The sequence below is a fragment of the Neoarius graeffei genome, chromosome 21 (assembly GCF_027579695.1).
Source record: "Neoarius graeffei isolate fNeoGra1 chromosome 21, fNeoGra1.pri, whole genome shotgun sequence".
Lineage (NCBI taxonomy): Eukaryota > Metazoa > Chordata > Actinopteri > Siluriformes > Ariidae > Neoarius > Neoarius graeffei.
The window spans coordinates 24,377,276-24,397,817 of NC_083589.1; the positions used below are offsets into that span (position 1 = coordinate 24,377,276).

General features: G+C 42.4%; 1 protein-coding gene across 3 annotated transcripts in view; it reads left to right on the forward strand.

The window, feature by feature from the left end:
• The window catches only part of crebl2 (cAMP responsive element binding protein-like 2), a 23,920-nt gene extending 4,830 nt beyond the window's left edge, over positions 1 to 19,090 (forward strand). For 2 of the 3 annotated variants that reach the window (XM_060902860.1, XM_060902861.1), the window contains exons 2-3: positions 10,280 to 10,477; positions 17,579 to 19,090. In XM_060902860.1, the coding sequence (XP_060758843.1) occupies positions 10,280 to 10,477; positions 17,579 to 17,743 (363 nt within the window). In that variant the 3' untranslated portion in view covers positions 17,744 to 19,090. Of the gene's footprint in view, positions 1 to 10,276; positions 10,478 to 17,578 lie in introns of all 3 variants that reach the window. The other variant, XM_060902859.1, reaches the window with a different exon arrangement.
• The last annotated feature ends 1,452 nt before the right edge of the window (positions 19,091 to 20,542 follow it).

A 20,542-nucleotide genomic window follows, 5' to 3' on the forward strand; every position in this document is an offset into this window, starting at 1 on the left:
GTTTACTATTCGGGTCGTGAGACTACCGCTTAAAAGCTCACTGATGTCACTGTTTGCGCTGCTTAACGACATCATGTGACGTCCACCCACTTTCGCTAACTCCACCCAATGTGTCCACCCACTTCCAGCCAGCACGGTTCAGCGTGGTTGTAGTCGAAATGCAACTCCAACAGCCCCGCTCAGCTCGACTCAGCACGGCACGGCTCAGCCCAACTCAGCCGCGTTTGTAGTGGAAAAGCGGCAATAGACACAGACAACCATTCAGGCCAAGTTTACATTAGACCATATCTGTCTCGTTTTCTTTGCGGATGCACTGTCCGTTTACATTAAAACGCCGGGAAACGGGAATCCGCCAGGGTCCACGTATTCAATCCAGATCGTGTCTGGTCCGGTGCTGTGTAAACATTGAGAATACGCGGATACGCTGTGCTGAGCTCTAGCTGACGTAGTCATTGGACAACGTCACTGTGACATCCACCTTCCTGATTCGCTGGCGTTGGGATCTCACACACAGCGGCTCAGTCCCAAATCACTGCTCGTGCGCTTCACTCGCGCGCTCTGTGAGCTGCGCAGGGCCGGAGTGCGCACCCTCCAGAGGGCGCTCGCTGTTCAGGGCGGAGTGATTTGGAGCGCGGGAGGAAGCGCTGAGCTGCACTGAAGTTTATTTACACATTTCAACCTCCTTCAGGCGCTTAAACTCAGTGAGAACATGAACATCACAGCCAGGTGTGTTTATCTGCTGGAGAAGGTGTTCGCTTGCCATCCTTCCACTTGCAAGTGGTGAGTGACTTGCGCATGCCCGATATGCACTGGGATCATGTGACGTGCCGTCTAATTAATCATGTGATTAGCGTATCCGTGTATTGGCGTTGCTGTGTGCACGCGAATCGTGTATTGGCGTTGCTGTGTGCACGCGAATCGTTTTAAAAACGTTATCTGATGATCCGCTGATTCGAAATAATGTAAACAGGGCCTCACATTCACACCTACGGTCAATTTAGAGTCACCAGTTAACCTAACCTGCATGTCTTTGGACTGTGGGGGAAACCGGAGCACCCGGAGGAAACCCACGCGGACACGGGGAGAACATGCAAACTCCGCACAGAAAGGCCCTCGCCGGCCACGGGGCTCGAACTCGGACCTTCTTGCTGTGAGGCGACAGCGCTAACCACTACACCACCGTGCCGCCCATACATATATAATGTGTGTATGTATATGTGCATCCCAAAAAATTAGAATATTGTGAAAAAGTTCAATATTTTCCATCAGTTACACTACCGTTCAAAAGTTTGGGGTCACCCAGACAATTTTGTGTTAACCAGCTGGCGAACTCTGTGCTTTAGTTACATGGCGTGCCAGTGTAACACATTACCGTAAAGGCTAATCTTAAAACTCTTTAGGAGTAGAAAATGCCTTCAGTGGAAAGTCGTGCCGTATGAGACACGGATCTGTTACAGCAGCGAGGCAGCGGCCTACTGTTTCAAACACACCGTGTTGAGAGAGTGTGAGAGGATGTCAGACTTCAGTGTTTTTTCAGAGTTTTTTCAGTCTGAGTGTATGTTAGGATTACTTTGAAATAATAGTGATTATTCTATCCACATTCGCCGGATATGAGCAATCGCACGCTCTGATTGGTAACTCTACTGAGTAGAGAAAAACAAAATGGCGGCGCGTGTTGCTGAACCAACTGAGGATGAAATAAAAACTCTACTCGAAAACAAAACACCAAAAAAAAAAGCAACGAAACATGGCATAAAAGTATTTGATGGTAAGAACGTATCTTTTTTTTTTTGGTCAAGAATTATTATTATTATTATTATTATTATTATTATTATTATCGCATTTTTCACAAATTGCTGCTGTTATTTTGCCAGTTTGTTTACATTCTAAGCGGAAATGATTTTGTCAGACGTTTTGTATAAAGTTTTTATTGATCAAATGTGCAAAAAATAAAAATGCTCTGTTTCTCAAAAGTCAGTGAATGTGGAGAGAATAAAACAGTTATTCCACTCAGTCTTGTCGTACATGGATTATAGACAACTCGGTGCTACGTGCCCCATCACATGTCCGCTCATGTACGACTTGATTTCGTGGAATAACTGTTAATTGACATATTAATAGTTGGTTTTATATATACACTACCGTTCAAAAGTTTGGGGTCACCCAGACAATTTTGTGTTTTCCATGAAAAGTCACACTTTTATTTACCACCATAAGCTGTAAAATGAATAGAAAATATAGTCGAGACATTTTTCTGGCCATTTTGAGCATTTAATCGACCCCACAAATGTGATGCTCCAGAAACTCAATCTGCTCAAAGGAAGGTCAGTTTTATAGCTTCTCTAAAGAGCTCAACTGTTTTCAGCTGTGCTAACATGATTGTACAAGGGTTTTCTAATCATCCATTAGCCTTCTGAGGCAATGAGCAAACACATTGTACCATTAGAACACTGGAGTGAGAGTTGCTGGAAATGGGCCTCTATACACCTATGGAGATATTGCACCAAAAACCACACATTTGCAGCTAGAATAGTCATTTACCACATTAGCAATGTATAGAGTGCATTTCTGATTAGTTTAAAGTGATCTTCATTGAAAAGAACAGTGCTTTTCTTTCAAAAATAAGGACATTTCAAAGTGACCCCAAACTTTTGAACGGTAGTGTATTTAAGAAAGTGAAAATGTTATAGACTCATTACACATAAACTAAAATGTTTCAAGCATTTTTCTATTTTAATTTTAATCAGTATGGCATACAGTACAAAAACATAAAAAAAAAATCTCAAAATATTAGAATATTTCATTTCGAGTTTGAGTAAAACAGTATGAACACAGTGTATCTCTCGGTCTAGTTCAGTACACACAACCACAATCATGGGGAAGACTGCTGACTTGACTGTTGTCCAGAAGATGATCACTGATGCCCTCCACAAGGAGGGTAAGCCACAAAAGGTCACTGCTGAAAAGGGTGGCTGGAAAAGGTGCACAAGCAACAGGGATGGCCGCAGTCTTGAGAGGATTGTCAAGAAAAGTCGATTCAAGAACTTGGGAGAGCTTCACAAGGAGTGGACTGAGGCTGGTGTCAGTGTATCAAGACCCATCACGAACAGACATCTTCAAGAAAGGGGATACAACTTTCGCATTCCTAATATCAAGCTACTCCTGAGCCAGAGACAATGTCAAAAGTGTCTTATCTGGGCTAAGGCGAGAAAGAAATGGACTGTTGCTCAGTGGTCCAAAGTCCTCTTTTCAGATGAAAGTACATTTTGCATTTAATTTGGAAATCACGGTTCTAGAGTCTGGAGGAAGAGTGGAGAGGCACAGAATCCAAGGTGTTTGAAGCCCAGTGTGAAGTTTCCACAGTCTGTGATGATTTGGGGTGCCATGTCATCTGCTGGTGTTGGTCCACTGTATTTTATCAAGTCCAAAGTCAACACAGCCATCTACCAGGAGATTTTAGAGCACTTCATGCTTCCATCTGCTGATGAGCTTTTTGGAGATGCTGATTTCCTTTTCCAGCAGGACTTAGCACCTACCCATAGTGCCAAAACTACTACCAAATGGTTTGCTGACCATGATATTACTGTGTTTGATTGGCCAGCCAACTTGCCTGACCTGAACCCCAGAGAGAATCTATGGGGTATTGTCAAGAGGAAGATGAGAAACACCCGACCCAAAAATACAGATACGCTGAAGGCCACTATCAAAGCAACCTGGGCTTCAATAACACCTCAGCAGTGCCACAGACTGATCACCTCCATGCCACACCGCATTGATACAGTAATTCATGGTAAAGGAGCCCCAACCAAGTACTGAGCGTATAAATGAATATACTTTTCAGAAGTTGGACATTTCTGTATTGTAAATCCTTTTTTTGATTGATCTTGGGGAATATTCTAATAATTTGAGATACTGGATTTCTGATTTTCATGAGCTATAAGCCATAATCATCAAAATTAAAACAAAAAAGGCTTTAAATATTTCACTTTACATGTAATGAATATAGAATATATGAAAGTTTACCTTTTTGAATTACATTATGAAAAAAAGAACTTTTTCATGGTATTCTAATTTTTTGAGATGCACGCGTGTGTGTGTGTGTGTGTGTGCACAAAAAGTCATTTGGATTTAAATATGCAAATACATAAGAGCCTCTGATTGGATAATTACTGCAGTGACTGGATGACTTGCAACCACGTGATCAAAATGTGCTCCGTCATGAGCGTCCGCCATGATGGTGGATAAACAAAGCAACTAGGATGGCAGGCGCTGAAAGTGTGTCTGTAAACAATGCTGAATTTTCTCACGATTTGAGCGAAGATTCGATACAAAGAGAAGATAGATATGTGTGGGTTTGATCCATATTATTTAAAAAAGTCAGACTTTTCTGAAGATAAGACGCGTCTACCGACCATCGAGTACGAATACAGGTCATTTCATCCAAAGCCTTTTTCATACGCACTATCAATTATTTTATATTTCAGGTATTTGTTTGTTCGAAAAAAAGGAGTTCTCAATGGAATCTGATCGAAACAAAACACATTTTTGTCAAGCAAATGAGTGCCATAGTACGTGCGCTTCGACACTAAGGGGGGGTAACCACGTCGGCCCGTGCCACTTGCTGACCCTGGGATGAGTTCACGCCCTGGTCGTTGCAGGCTGTTCGCTCGCATGTCTGTGTTTCTGACTGGATCCTATTAAATCTTCAGGCGCGGAGCAGCGCTCTCGCAGGGGCTTTGTTCGTGAATCCCAGGCCGAGGTGCGGTCCTACTGACCCGAGACTGTGCTCTTTCGAATGGGGAGGCTTAGAGGGAGGTGCCTGTAAAATTTGTCTTCGCTGTGAGCTCTGTTGGCCGAGTTATTCATTTTTAAAGCCGGCTGGATCATGTTAAATCTTTAGGCACGGAGCGGGGCTTTCGTTCGCGAACACTGGAATACCTGAAATATAACATAATTGATAGTGTGTATGAAAAAGGCTTTGGACGAAATGGTCATTGGACGAAGTGTCCTGATGCCCTCGTATCCTCTCCGTACTAAGCCTCAGAGTTTCCTCGCCCTCTTTCCAAACCACTGACGGAATCGAACACTCATAACTTGCTATAGCAGCGACAAAATCTCATCTCATTATCTGTAGCCACTTATCCTGTTCTACAGGGTTGCAGGCAAGCTGGAGCCTATCCCAGCTGACTACGGGCGAAAGGCGGGGTACACCCTGGACAAGTCGCCAGGTCATCACAGGGCTGACACATAGACACAGACAACCATTCACACTCACATTCACACCTACGGTCAATTTATACCCTGTCCACACTAGGGATTTTGTACCGATACGATACTACTTTCGTACCGCAACACCTGTCCACACTAGCAACTGTACCGGTACTGTAGCGGTATAACTGGATCGGTATGAAACCCACAAATGTATGGGTTTCGTACCGGTACAGTATCGGTACTGTAGCGCTTCGCTGTAGTGTGGACGGATGAAGCGGCTCTGTATCGATACAAATATAATGCGCATGCGCAAAGTCACACACCTCAATCGATGTCTTCACTGAATAAAATAGTGAAGAACGGAGATTCGTTTTCTTTGTTTCTTCCTCAACTGCCTCGCGCGTTTTATATGATTCGACTGAATAAATGACCACCAGAAATACAGACTGTACACTGACAACGAAAAGCACACACACGTTGTTTCATCCGCCATATTCTCGGAAGGAAGTTACTCGGTAACCACGGAAACATTTCGCGCACGCACATTTCAACTACCGTGAAAGAAAACCACAAGCGTTTCTCGCTAGTGTGGACAGATGCACTAAACTGTACCGGTATACTTTGTATCGATACAGTTATACCACTATCATACCGGTATAAGTGTGAACACAGCATTATGGGCCTTTTCCACTACCCTTTTTCAGCTCACTTCAGCCCGACACGGCTCGCGTTTTGACTACCTCAGAGCAGCACGACTCCGCTCACTTCAGCCTTACTCAGCACCCAAAACTCGCATGGTTTTGGAGTGGGGCTGAAGTGAGCCCAACCGAGCCGAGTGGGGCTAGGGGCGTGAGCAGACACTCCCCTGTGCACTGATTGGTGAGGAGGAGTGTCCTCACATGCCCACACACGCCCCGCGAGCACGCTGGGATCTGTAAACACCGTAAACCCGGAAGAAGAAGAATTACGACAAAGGGTCGTGAGACTACCGCTTAAAAGGTCACTGATGTCACTGTTTGCGCCGCCTAATGACATCACGTGATGTCCACCCACTTTCGCTAACTCCACCCAATGTGTCCACCCACTTCCAGCCAGCACGGTTCAGCGCGGTTGTAGTCGAAATACAACCCCAACAGCCCCACTCAGCTCGACTCAGCCCAACTCAGCTCGACTCAGCCCAACTCAGCCGCGTTGGTAGTGGAAAAGCTCCAATAGAGTCACCAGTTAACCTAACCTGCATGTCTTTGGACTGTGGGGGAAACCCATGCGGACATGGGGAGAACATGCAAACTCTGCACAGAAAAGCCCTCGCCGGCCACGGGGCTCGAACCCCGACCTTCTTGCTGTGAGGCAACAGCGCTAACCACTACACCACCGTGCCTCTGCTTAGTGAAGTCAAATTGTTTTAAAAAATCGACAGTAGAACTCATAGCTATGTCTAATAGTGAAACACGTGTTGCCAGGCAAAACAAACCTCGCCTGACCTTTCTGGTGACCTTGGCCTGATTATCCCCAAAATGTAATCAGCTAATCTACACACTATTGCCCACCTGCCCTGAAAATTTGAAGTCAATTGGTGAAACCGTCTAGATGCTAGATTGTTAACAGTCAGACACACAAACAAACCACACTGATCACCTCACCCCGCTTATTCCGTCGCGGGCGAGGTAATTAAGAGCATTTTCACATTCATATATTCCATATCCATAACACAATAACGCACACACTATAATATATATTATATAAAAAACACGAGAAGATAAATTTCATATCTTCAAGCCATCGTGTGATATTTTTCTTTTTATTATATCATTTATTATATTCACAAACAAAGTCCCCAAACTTATCAAAACAATTCATTGAGTTCCTCACGAGTGACACATAGAGATTTGTTACGGTTTTGTTCCTCCATGTCCTGGATGGAGCGCGGATGAAAAATACGAGTGGTGTATTTCCCAGTAAAACACTCTTTTCCATTATATTATATTACTGTAATGTTGTCTTGGAAGTTCATGCTCCTGTAGAAAAATAATCAACGTAGTGGTGTGATTCATCTCCCATCATTTTTACTTATTAAACATTGATTAAAGGGATTTATTAAACAACGGGGAAGCCATGACCTAATGGTTAGAGAAGCAAATTCGGGACCAAAAGGTCACCGGTTCGATTCCCTAGACCAGCAGGAATGGATAAAGTGCCCTTGAGGAAGGCACCTAACCCCTGATACTCCTCAGGCTGCTCTGGGTGTGTTGTACATCGCTCTGGATAAGAGTGTCTGCTAAATGGCGTTAATGTAATGTGATGACGAATCACAATTTTTTTTTTTTAATTCCCGTTTTGTTACTTAATATTGTTGTTTTTTTTAATTATTAAAAAAAATTTATACAAATGAATTATAAAATATTTTAATAGTCATTGTAATAATATCCTATTATTATTATTATTATTAGTTGTTTGTTTTTATTTACCATGTTATTAGTGTATGGAATCAATTTTGTGCCAAAATGTTCATACAATACTTTTGAAATATCAAACAAAAACGATAAATCAAAATTCAAAAAAAAAAAAAATTAAAGTCAATTTTTTTAGACTGGCAAACAAATTATTCGTGTTATCGTGCAAAATATCAGTCCATTACTCTTCAGAAACCTTTTATTTTTGTTCCGCGTCTTTCTCAGTTATGTTTGATGTAATTTATTTTGGTTGCGATTCCAGCTTTCTCGTTTGCGCTCCCTGACTTTTTGCTTGCAGTTTTGGCACAAACTTCACGTGTGGGTGGGCTGTCCAGGAATGCATTCCCATTGGCTAACTTGTGTTTGACTGACAGTTACGCTCAGCCATTCCCCCGGAGGCTGTTGTGGCCATTTCCTACTCGGATTCTGGCGGACTGTTTGACGAGTGACCGATCCATTGACGGTAAACAAGGATGGAGTGGACTTCAGTGGCGACTATGATATTGAATTAATTCAACAAAGTGTAAATACGGGACAAACGTGCTGTATGTGTTGCAGTAGTGCACATTATGCAGGCGTGTTTAACATTAGCAAGACAGCTATTATATTGGGTAGTGGAGCTAAGGCTAACATTTGACTTGCCATGAAACACCTGCATAATGTGCACTACTGCAACACATACAACACATTTGTCCCGCACTTACACTTTGTTGAATTAATTCAATATCATAGTCGCCACTGAAGTCCACTCGATCCTTGTGTACCGTCAATGGATCGGTCACTCGTCAAACAGTCCGCCAGAATCCGAGTAGGAAATGGCCGTAACAGCCTCCGGGGGAATGGCTGAGTGTAGCTGTCAGTCAAACACAAGTTACCCAATGGGAATGCATTCCTGGACAGCCCACCCACACATGAAGTTTGTGCCAAAACTGCAAGCAAAAAGTCAGGGAGCGCAAATGAGAGCTGGAATCGCAACCAAAATAAATTACGTCAAACAAAACTGAGAAAGCCGCGGAACAAAAATAAAAGGTTTCTGAAGAGTAATAGACTGATTTTGCACGATTACACGAATAATTTGTTTGCCAGTCTAAAAAAATTGACTATTTTGATTTGTCGTTTTTGTTTGATTATTTCAAAAGTATTGTATGAACATTTTGGCACAAAATTGATTCCATATTAGTGGTAATACCATGGATATTTGGACATTTTATCTCTGCCAAGGAGGTTATGTTTTCGGTGCAGTTTGTTTTGTCTTTCTTGCGCAAAACCTCCCTACCTGATTTCCATGAAATTCTGTGGAAGGGTGTAGCATGAGCCGAGGAAGAACCTGTTAAACTTTGGCGAGGATCCAAGTCACATGGTGGATGCACGAATGTATTGTCTCTTTCGCTAATGTTACAAGAGTCGGCATTTCGCCTTGGTGGAAGTCTGCGCTCAGCAACACCATACATCTTAAAATCCACTAGATGGCAGTAAAGTTCAGTACTGAAAAAACACAGTCAGTGTAGAAATATGATTCCTCCAGATCACGATCCACATTCACGGGTACCAGTAATAACCTTTTGAAGGTACTAGAAGCCAAGTTGAGTCAGTTTAGGGAAGGAAACCTGCCTACACCTGAGGTGCTTGGTCAGGTAGCCTTCCACAGTGCTGGCAGGAAAGGATCGAGGAAGGCAGCTCCGAAGGTACAGGTGGTGGATGAAGAATGGGTGGGGAATTGGCGATTAACAGCTGATCTGCAAAATGCTCTGACTTTTCCTATTTTGGCCACAACACAGTGACTGGATATCATGGTTTGGAGTGAAGATGGAAAGAGAGTAATGTTAGAATTGACAGGCCCATGGGAAAAGAACCTTGCAGATGGAAAGGACAGGAAGGATAAACGTTATGAGCAGTTGGTAGAGGCGTGTGTAAAGAGAAGATGGAGAGCTGGATGCCATCACATGGCAGTGGGATGCTGCGGTTATGTCAGCTGTGAGTTGACGTACCTCTTGTGCGTTTGCTTTGGATTGCACCCATGGAAGTAAAGAGAATCATAAATGATCTTCAGGAAACAGTTGAGAAAGCGTCTTGTTCATCTGCCTGAAGAGGGAAGATGGAGCTTGGTTTGAGTAGCCAAACAGTTTGTGTCACCCAGCACCACTAGCAAGGAGCCTCCAATCTGGAGGGGCCCCACCACAACAAACAGTAGAAGAGTAGGGGCAGAAACTGGCTGTGGTTCCTCCTCATGACTCCAGTTATTGCTGGTGGATCTGGCGATGGTGCCGGCACGCAAGTGTTTAAATTTTCTTGGAACCCACATTCATGGGTACCAGTAATAAAATACAACGGTTGTGGTTACAGGTTTGCGTATCAAAGAAGAGTCGACTGTTGTCCTTGGCTGAGGTCTGTGGTCTCCAAGTGCACCAAGTTATATCATGATGATTGTGTAATTATGATAGTGTGATGCTTTACCAGCCCAAAGTTGATTATTTTCCTATACCAGCACGTCCCTACGTGTTTTATTAGTCTCATTTTGCCAACACTGAATAGAAATTTTCTATCAAAGAACGACACGTTTCATTCCTATTTTATGTAACTTCAGCTTAACATCAGCCTCCCCGTTTTCTCAGCAGATGGTTGGTGGAAAGGTGAAGAAACCAGGAAAACGTGGCCGAAAACCGGCAAAGATCGACCTGAAGGCGAAACTGGAACGCAGCAGGCAGAGTGCGCGAGAATGTCGAGCCAGGAAGAAGCTGCGCTACCAGTACCTGGAGGAGCTGGTGTCCAGCAAAGAGAGAGCCATCTGTGCCCTGAGAGAAGAACTAGAGATGGTGGGTTCCTCACATTCTCCATGTTCAATAACTAGTTATCCTCCGCTGGCTGAAAGGCCCAAAGGGGGATTATGTCATGGTGATTTCCGTCCGTCTGTCCCGGGAAGTGTGCTCACCTTCTGAAATCAACTCCTCTCACAATTTTTGGATGAATTTCACCAAACTTGGCAAAAGGCCTTGTTGTATGTCATTAATACGCATATTGTTATTTTGTTCAATTTGGTCACGTTTTACCAGAGTCGTGGCCTTTGATTAACAACCCTGTACTTTGGCAATTTCATGAAGGTGTGCTTGCCTTCTGAAATCAACTCCTCTCACAATTTTTGGACAAATTTCTCGAAGCGTGGCAAAAGGCCTTGTTATATTAGCCTGGGAAATCCCATGCTGCTTTGCACAATTGTTCCGATCTGAAAAGGCAGCATGGAAACTATGGTCTAAAGGCTCGCCTGAGTTAGGGAGCCAATCAGAGAGTGGGGAGGGGTGGAAAGACGGTGACGCGTACTACTCGACAAACGGAAGCCAATCACACCACCTAACAGCGCTAACCTCTTGGATATGCTCGTTGGTTTTTTTTGGTCAAAAACATGTCTGTTGAATGTCCAAATACGGAGGGTCCAGCTTCTCTCGTATTTGTCTTGCACAAACGGCAGTAATCGTTCGGTGCCATTGTTTTCCTATTTTTGTTTTGCCTTCTCTTCTTCGCCTCTTCGTCGCTCTAACTACGTCACCGGGTACAACTGCCATGATTGGCCATGGGCTACGTATACACCAAATGATAGACATTCTCAACGTCCAATAAATGGCCGTTGACAATCGTAAACCACACCTCCCCTACGAGAAATTCAATAGGCGGATTCCAGACCATATTTCACTTGTGAAATGGTCTGGTGTTAACCAGACTATTGTTATATGACGGTAATACGCATATTGCGATTTAATTTCATTTGTGAAAACTTTACCAGAGTTTTGACCCTTGATGAAATAACTTGTACTTTGACAGTTTCGTTCTTCTGAAATCAACTCCTGTCATGATTTGTGGAGGAATTTCACCAAACTTGGCAAAAGGCTTTGTTATATGACAGTTATACGCATATTGAAATTTCGTTTAATTTGGGCAAATTTCCCAGAGTTATGCGCTTGATTATTAGTAAACTTGTACTTTGGCAATTTCATCAAGGTGTGCTTGCTTTCTGAAATCAACTTCCCTCACGATTTTTATCCCCCGCTGGCCGAAAGGCCCGAAGGGGGATTATGTCGTGGCGATGTCCGTCCGTCCGTCCGTCCCGGGAAGGGTGCTCACCTTCTGAAATCAACTCCTCTCTCAATTTTTGGAGGAATTTCACAAAACTTGACAGGATCCTTTGTTATATGTCAGTAATACGCGTATTGCAGTTTCGTTCAATTCAATCGCATTTTACCAGAGTTATGGCCGAGTTGCCAGCAGGGGAGATTGTGCTGTAAGAGAACTATTGTTAAAGTTAGACAAAGACTCCATCAGTGTGCTTCACTTCACCACCACCAGACGAGGATAAAGACTTAAATACAGAAATTCAGCCCTCTCAGGGCGAACACTTAGGCTACGTTCACACTGCAGGCTGAAGTGACTCAAATCCGATCTTTTCGCCCATATGTGACCTGTATCCGATCTTTTATTGACAATATGAACGACACAGATCCGATTTTTTTCAAATCCAACCCAGGCCGTTTGGATATGTGATCCTAATTCCGATTCCTATCCGATCTTTTCATATGCGACTTCAGTCTGAACCGCCAGGTCGCATTCATCCGACTTGGACGTCATCAACAAGCCACAAATGTCACTATTCTGCGCTGAAGTAGGCGGCGGGTCTCTCAAAAAAAGTTACAACAACATGGCGCATAATCACGGGCGCAGATAGAGGGGGGGACTCGTCCCACCCAGATTTAAATTCACCTCGTTCGGTCCCCCCCCACTTATAGGGAGGAAAAAACGTCTATGCTGTCTTTCTTTGCATAAGGCAAACCTCACGGAAAAATCAAAAGACTAATTACCATTCGGGTTATTGAGGTGCACAGCAGTGTATACATAGTTGCAACAACTCACATAAAACAAAGACTGATATTCGGTTGGTTGAGCTGCGCAGACTGCACAGGTTGCGAGCTCGAGCTTGGTTGCTATAGTAACCCACAACAAGTTTGACAGGCCTATCGGGGTTGGGGTTGGTTTGCTGGCAGCTTTGTCCCCCCCCAGTTTTTTGTCCCCCCCAGTTCAAAAAAACGTATCTGCGCCCCTGCGCATGACATCAATGCGAGGGACGCTTCGGGCTGTGAAGGTTCTGAATCTTCTCAATGGAAGGACGCAGAGGTTAGGGAGCTGATTTCCATTTGGGGGGATGCAGCTATTCAAGCTAGATTGGATGGGTCATACCGCAACCGGGCGGTTTTACTTCCGTAAACACTGGCCATGCTCACTGCGTGTGACGTCGTCGTATCCTGCAATGCGCATGCGGAACACTTTTAGGTCGCTTTTCGTTCATACTGAGGATCACATACAAGTCGCATATATTTGTTAATGTGAACGACCTCACAAAAAAATCAGATTTCACAAAAAAATCGGAATTGAGCATTAAGCCTTGCAGTGTGAACGTAGTGTTATTGTCCTCATTTTATTTTTGTTTTTAGTCTCGTTAGGAAGCACATCAGAGTTTCTAATGCGCTCTGGCGAATGAGTTTATGATTCAGTAACATTGCACTTGTATTCGTTCGAGTAGTTTATCAATACTCCTCACATTTATCGAAGTAACTTTATCAAGGCAAAAAATCTGTTTTTTCAAAAATCTGCATGTGTGTATTTTTACCGTAGCTCAATCTTAGATGGTGTTCTGCTGACAGTGTAGTGTATTTTGTAGGCAGTCAAATGCTGTACCCTATGTAGGCAGTGTATGTAGTGAAATATAAACCATTTGGGATAGTGGACTTCAAAAGTTAATATTAAAATTATTATAATAATTCCAGTTTTCCTGATTAAAGGTGCATTAGGTAAGGTCTCTAAAGGATAAATGCGAGGGGTTCAATGAGATTTGAATGAAATTTATTTTACTTGTTAAGACCCACCCCATTTCCACCCATGTACACCAAGCTCCACCCCCAAAACTTGGGGTGTTTCAACTAGAACTATATTTAGCTCCATGTCATGACATCACTTTCAGGCACATTCGGATGTTCAGCTCTATGAACATGCAGCTTTGCCTCATAATGATTTCAGAAGGTGTGTTGGGGGCGTGTCTATAAAGTGGCCGACAAGCAGCCAATCCGAATACAAACAAACATTCTGGACGTGAAGGCAGGTTTCTGTTTTTTTTTTTTTTTTTTTTTTTTTTTTTACCCCTGCTACATAATACATTGTTCTGGTTTATACTGTTATTTTTAATAATTTTCTACATTTTTTTTTTTCATTTATATATTTGCTTATTGCACCTTTAAGAGAGCAGTACAATTTTCAGCTTGTGATTTAAATTAACTATGTCTATCAAAGTGTTGTATTATAACTTCATTAATGTTTACATTTATTCAAAGATCCTTTAAATGGTGTATTACATAACTGTGTAAAAAAAAAAAAAACTAAGTGTAAATAGAGTTGAATGTAATGTAATTTTTTGCTCTTTGAACCCACACTTTGTCCCATCCGTATACAACCCCGATTCCAAAAAAGTTGGGACAAAGTACAAATTGTAAATAAAAACGGAATGCAATGATGTGCAAGTTTCAAAATTCCATATTTTGTTCAGAATAGAACATAGATGACATATCAAATGTTTAAACTGAGAAAATGTCTCATTTAAAGAGAAAAATTAGGTGATTTTTAAATTTCATGACAACACATCTCAAAGTTGGGACAAGGCCATGTTTACCACTGTGAGACATCCCCTTTTCTCTTTACAACAGTCTGTAAACGTCTGGGGACTGAGGAGACAAGTTGCTCAAGTTTAGGGATAGGAATGTTAACCCATTCTTGTCTAATGTGGGATTCTAGTTGCTCAACTGTCTTAGGTCTTTTTTGTCGTATCTTCCGTTTTATGATGCGCCAAATGTTTTCTCTGGGTGAAAGATCTGGACTGCAGGCTGGCCAGTTCAGTACCCGGACCCTTCTTCTACGCAGCCATGATGCTGTAATTGATGCAGTATGTGGTTTGGCATTGTCATGTTGGAAAATGCAAGGTCTTCCCTGAAAGAGATGTCGTCTGGATGGGAGCATATGTTGCTCTAGAACCTGGATATACCTTTCAGCATTGATGGTGTCTTTCCAGATGTGTAAGCTGCCCATGCCACACGCACTAATGCAACCCCATACCATCAGAGATGCAGGCTTCTGAACTGAGTGCTGATAACAACTTGGGTCGTCCTTCTCCTCTTTAGTCCGAATGACACGGCGTCCCTGATTTCCATAAAGAACTTCAAATTTTGATTCGTCTGACCACAGAACAGTTTTCCACTTTGCCACAGTCCATTTTAAATGAGCCTTGGCCCAGAGAAGACGTCTGCGCTTCTGGATCATGTTTAGATACGGCTTCTTCTTTGAACTATAGAGTTTTAGCTGGCAACGGTGGATGACACAGTGAATTGTGTTCACAGATAATGTTCTCTGGAAATATTCCTGAGCCCATTTTGTGATTTCCAATACAGAAGCATGCCTGTATGTGATGCAGTGCCGTTTAAGGGCCCGAAGATCACGGGCACCCAGTATGGTTTTCTGGCCTTGACCCTTACGCACAGAGATTCTTCCAGATTCTCTGAATCTTTTGATGATATTATGCACTGTAGATGATGATATGTTCAAACTCTGCAATTTTACACTGTCGAACTCCTTTCTGATATTGCTCCACTATTTGTCGGTGCAGAATTAGGGGGATTGGTGATCCTCTTCCCATCTTTACTTCTGAGAGCCGCTGCCACTCCAAGATGCTCTTTTTATACCCAGTCATGTTAATGACCTATTGCCAATTGACCTAATGAGTTGCAATTTGGTCCTCCAGCTGTTCCTTTTTTGTACCTTTAACTTTTCCAGCCTCTTATTGCCCCTGTCCCAACTTTTTTGAGATGTGTTGCTGTCATGAAATTTGAAATGAGCCAATATTTGGCATGAAATTTCAAAATGTCTCACTTTCTACATTTGATATGTTGTCTATGTTCTATTGTGAATATAATATCAGTTTTTGAGATTTGTAAATTATTGCATTCTGTTTTTATTTACAATTTGTACTTTGTCCCAACTTTTTTGGAATCGGGGTTGTATGTAAAGCTCCGCCCTCAGATCCTATACTGTAGTTAGCATGCCGACTGGAGTTAGCATTAGCAAGGACATTCATCTGAGTGGAAGCCAACTCTATAAACGTGTGAAATTCTCCTCGTGATGATTTGAAGAGATGTAGGAGGCGTGTCTGTAAAAACGAGTGACAGGAGGCCAATCCGAATATAAATGATCATTCCAGACTTGAACACAGGGTTGTTGTTGTTTTTTCTTCTCCTAGCCATGTAATACACTTGTGCCGAGAGTATGACTTAAATGAATCTGCTTATTATTATTTTTTAATCACTTTTACATATTTTTGCCACATTATTTGTGTTGGTAAGAAATGAAAAATTTTGCTTATTGCACCTTTAAGTAAATAATACAGTAACAAGTTAACATTTTTAGATAAAACCAAATCTAATATGCTTGTGTGTGTGTGTGGGGTTCTGTTTTTTTCCCCTACATTAGATACTTTGCTACTGTTAGTTAATTTAACTTCAGGGAGAAAAAAGTGTTTTTGGTTAAAGTAGGTATAGTATCACGTGGCTGATCTACACACGTCTCGGTGTTGAAGTGCGTTAACGCATTCGGCCACTCAAATCGGTTCGGGTTTGAATTAGAGGTCTGCGCGGGACAGAATTTTCAGTCCCGCTCCCGCATTGTGCAGTCCCGCTCCCGCAAAGAATTATGATTTTCAGTCCCGCTCCCGCCCGCGCCTGCCATGTTTTGTCCCGCTCCCGCCCGCAAATCCCGCATGATGCAGACGTTCGCGTTATTTCTCAGGAAAGTTCTTGTCATTGGCTTGGGGAATTAAACATGCTGAGCTTAGCTGAGCTCTCCACTGACCGATCCTTCACCTAGCGCACGTAGCGAGGGTGCGTGTTGCCAGGCGGCACGCGCAGCTGAGGCTTTACAGAGATGTCCATTGTGAGCTTCACTAGAGGAGCTCTGCTCTTCTGCCATGATCGGAGATCTCAAACACGGAAGAGCGGAAAGGAATCGGAAACGTACGCGAGATTAGACCACATCCGCAAATTTAGGCATCTTAAAATGTTATTATTAATGCCAAATAAAATATCCAACGGCGGCACGGTGGTGTAGTGGTTAGCGCTGTCGCCTCACAGCAAGAAGGTCCTGGGTTCGAGCCCCGTGGCCGGCGAGGGCCTTTCTGTGCGGAGTTTGCATGTTCTCCCCGTGTCCGCGTGGGTTTCCTCCGGGTGCTCCGGTTTCCCCCACAGTCCAAAGACATGCAGGTTAGGTTAACTGGTGACTCTAAATTGAGCGTAGGTGTGAATGTGAGTGTGAATGGTTGTCTGTGTCTATGTGTCAGCCCTGTGATGACCTGGCGACTTGTCCAGGGTGTACCCCGCCTTTCGCCTGTAGTCAGCTGGGATAGGCTCCAGCTTGCCTGCGACCCTGTAGAAGGATAAAGCGGCTAGAGATAATGAGATGAGATGAGATGAAAATATCCAACACAAATTATATATGGTAGACATAAATTAATAGTTTATAAATTTTATTTTAAACACATTTTTAGTTAGCGGGACTGCAGCTTATCACCTCTCCCACCTGCTCCCACATTGTGCACTCCCCCTCCCGCCCGCAATGAGCTTTCAAAATTTGTCCCGCGCCGCACTGCTTTGCGTCGGGTCCCGCGGGACTCGTGCGGGAGTGCAGGGCTCTAGTTTGAATCACCTGAGACTGAGGTTAAGACCGGGTCTGAAGGCTTCGAGGTCATAATGGCAGACATTTTGATTTTAGGAATGTGTAAACCCTGACAGGATGTTAACATTTTATTCTCTGTGTGTTTGTTTGTTTGTTTGTTTGTTTAGTACAAGCAGTGGTGCATTGCCATGGACCAGGGAAAAATCCCATCGGAAATCAAAGCTCTCTTAACAGGAGATGATCAGAAAGGCTCACAAAGCAACAGTGCCACCAAAACACCCAAAAATGGCAAATACAACTCATCAGGCATCAGCCAGAGCAAATCGACTTAGGTTCAGGTTCCTTTTAAAGACAGTCCAGCTCGCTCCAGGCGCCAAGGGGGTTGATGATGAATAGAGCTACGTAAACTGGTATATATGAAGGACCAGTGCAGCAGTCATGCACAGTACATACAGGGGTTTTGTTTGTGGTTTTTGTTCTCTTTTTTTGGAGGAAACGGCGTCAGGAACACTAAATCTGTTCAAGTCCACAGTACTGTCTTTGTAACGATCATCATTTTGGCAACGTTTGCGTTTAATCCCCTTTCAGATTTAGACCGAAGTGAAAGGCGATTGTGAGGCAAGTGTCAAATCGTTGCAAGTTTCAGAAAGTCAGAAAACAAATTGTGCAAGATGGTACAAATATCAACCGTCAAAGGACAAACGAGACACATGCACACACTGGGCGTGGCCAGAATGATTACGCTCTAAGCACTTTAAAGAATTATGAAGATTTGCATCGCACTGGGTTCAAGCTCTCGTTTCTTTGTTGAATTTGTGAAGCAGAGATACAGAGTGAAACGTTATTTCGTATGTATTTATTTCTTATTTCTGAAATGTAATGCACTTTCTTTTTTGTCTCTCCACAACCATAAGTGTGGATTCTGCTTTTTTTAGTCACTGTATAACCCTTTTGCGATCTGATCTGTCTGTTTCTGAAATGATGCTCTCTTCTACATCATGTTAACACACACTCTCTCTCACATCAATATTATTGTATTTGTAACATTTCAGAATCAGTTCTCATTAGGATGTTAAGGAATCATGTTCAGTTTCTTAATTTTGCTATTTAACTTGTTGATTTAATCAAACTTATTTAACAGTTATTCCACAAAATCGAGTCGTACATGAGCCGATAGCTATAAGCCGTGTACGACGAGATTGAGTGAGTGGAATAACGGTTTTATTCTCTCCACATTCACTGGATTCTGAGAAACAGAGCATTTTTATTCTTTGCAAATTCGATAAATGAAAACTTGCATAAAACGTCTGACAAAATCATATCCGCTTAGAATGTCAACAAACCGGCGAAATGACAGGAGCAATTTGTGAAAAAAAAAATGCTATAATTCTTGAAAAATTAAAAAGGAAAAATAAAGTCCTTACCATCAAATGCTTTTATTCCATATTTTGCTTTTTCTTTTTTTGTATTTTTTGGGGTTTTGTTTCGAGTAGTTTTTATTTTGTCCTCGGTTAGTTCAGCAACACGCTGCCATTTTGTTTTTCTTTACTCACGGTATACGAGCTGATAGCCTAGTAGTAGAGTAGCCAATCAGAGCATGTAGCCAATCAATAAGTTCTTACCATCAAATGCTTTTCTTCTGTATTTTGTTGCTTTTTTTTGGGGGGGGGGGGGGGGGGTCGTCGTCGTCTTAAGGGTTTTTTGGTGGTTGGCAAACCAACTTAAAGGTGCATTACCGCCACCTACTGGGCTGGAGTGTGGAACAGGAGCTATTGGGGCAGACTGTTTCTATTTCTTTTAAATACTTGATAATTTTTGGGGTTTTATTTGCAAGTAGAGTTTTTATTTCGTCCTCGGTTGGTTCAGCATCATGTGCCGCCATTTTGTTTTTCTCTACTCATGGTATATGAGCCGATAGCCTAGTAGTAGAGTAGCCAATCAGAGCGTGCGATTGCTCATATCCAGTGAATGGTGTGTGTGTGTATAAAAATATTATTTTTCTCCAGATGATTTCCAGACATGTGCATATTCAGACCAGATAGTGCACCGAAAGAAAGGGTTAGTTTATAACTAGAACATTTAACATGATGTATGAAACCAAGTTGAAGACCGAGTAGATAAGCTGTGTTGATAAACATACCATATTTTCATATTTTGGACAATATGAATAATTTGATCATTTGACATAACATTTATGTGAATGAGACAAACAAATCGACGTTACGTCAAGCAAAATGACTGGATCGATAACGTGCTTTTGAACAGTGCTGTGCTTCTGTTTCCCTGTTTCTTGCCTGTCCGTTTCCAATAACGTCATTATTTTGCACAGAAATATATGGATTATTTTTATATTTATGTATAAAGTATGTATAGAACTGTTGGCAAAAGCTGAAACTATTTGTCTATGTAACAAAAAAAAACCTAATAAAGATGTGCAATTGCTTAGTGGAAATGTTTAAGATTTCTTTCCTCTACTGGGTTTGTCAGTGGTTTGTTTTTTCATTCAGTCCTAAAGGATATTTCTATTTTTTTCTAACTGATTCCATTATTCATCACATCATGTGATCTCTTTTTTTTCCTGTGAGGTCAAGATAACAAAAGTGGATCTCTGAGATTCTGCAGTAATTACAGCTCATTTGTGAAGATTGTGACAAAGAGGAGGGGGAGGAGTTGTGAGCAACAAACCATTTAAGTGGCATCTCTTAAACGTCATGCAGTAACCATGGACACATCCTGGTCCCTCAAGTTGTCTCGTGATGAAACTGATGACCTGTTCAGCATCACGATCCATGACGTTACAGGTGCAGAGACGCCTTTTTGAGTGATGGATGCACAGACATGAGGCTAACCGTGACGGAAATTGCCTCATCATATTGTACATTTCGCCATCGTGATGTCAAGAAAACTCCTGACCTTTCTGATCTTCCACAGTTAATTGATGTTATCTGTAAATTCATGTCTTGCTTAATGGTGATAGATTTTACAGTGAAAGACCTGATGTCTTCTGGTTTATGCCTTTTGTCAAATATAATTAAATTTAATTTGAGGTTTCTTCTCAGTCAGACAATCAACCAGAGCGCACACAAGCATGGAAAGTTAATGTTGAAAATGTCACACCGTCTTCATTTAGA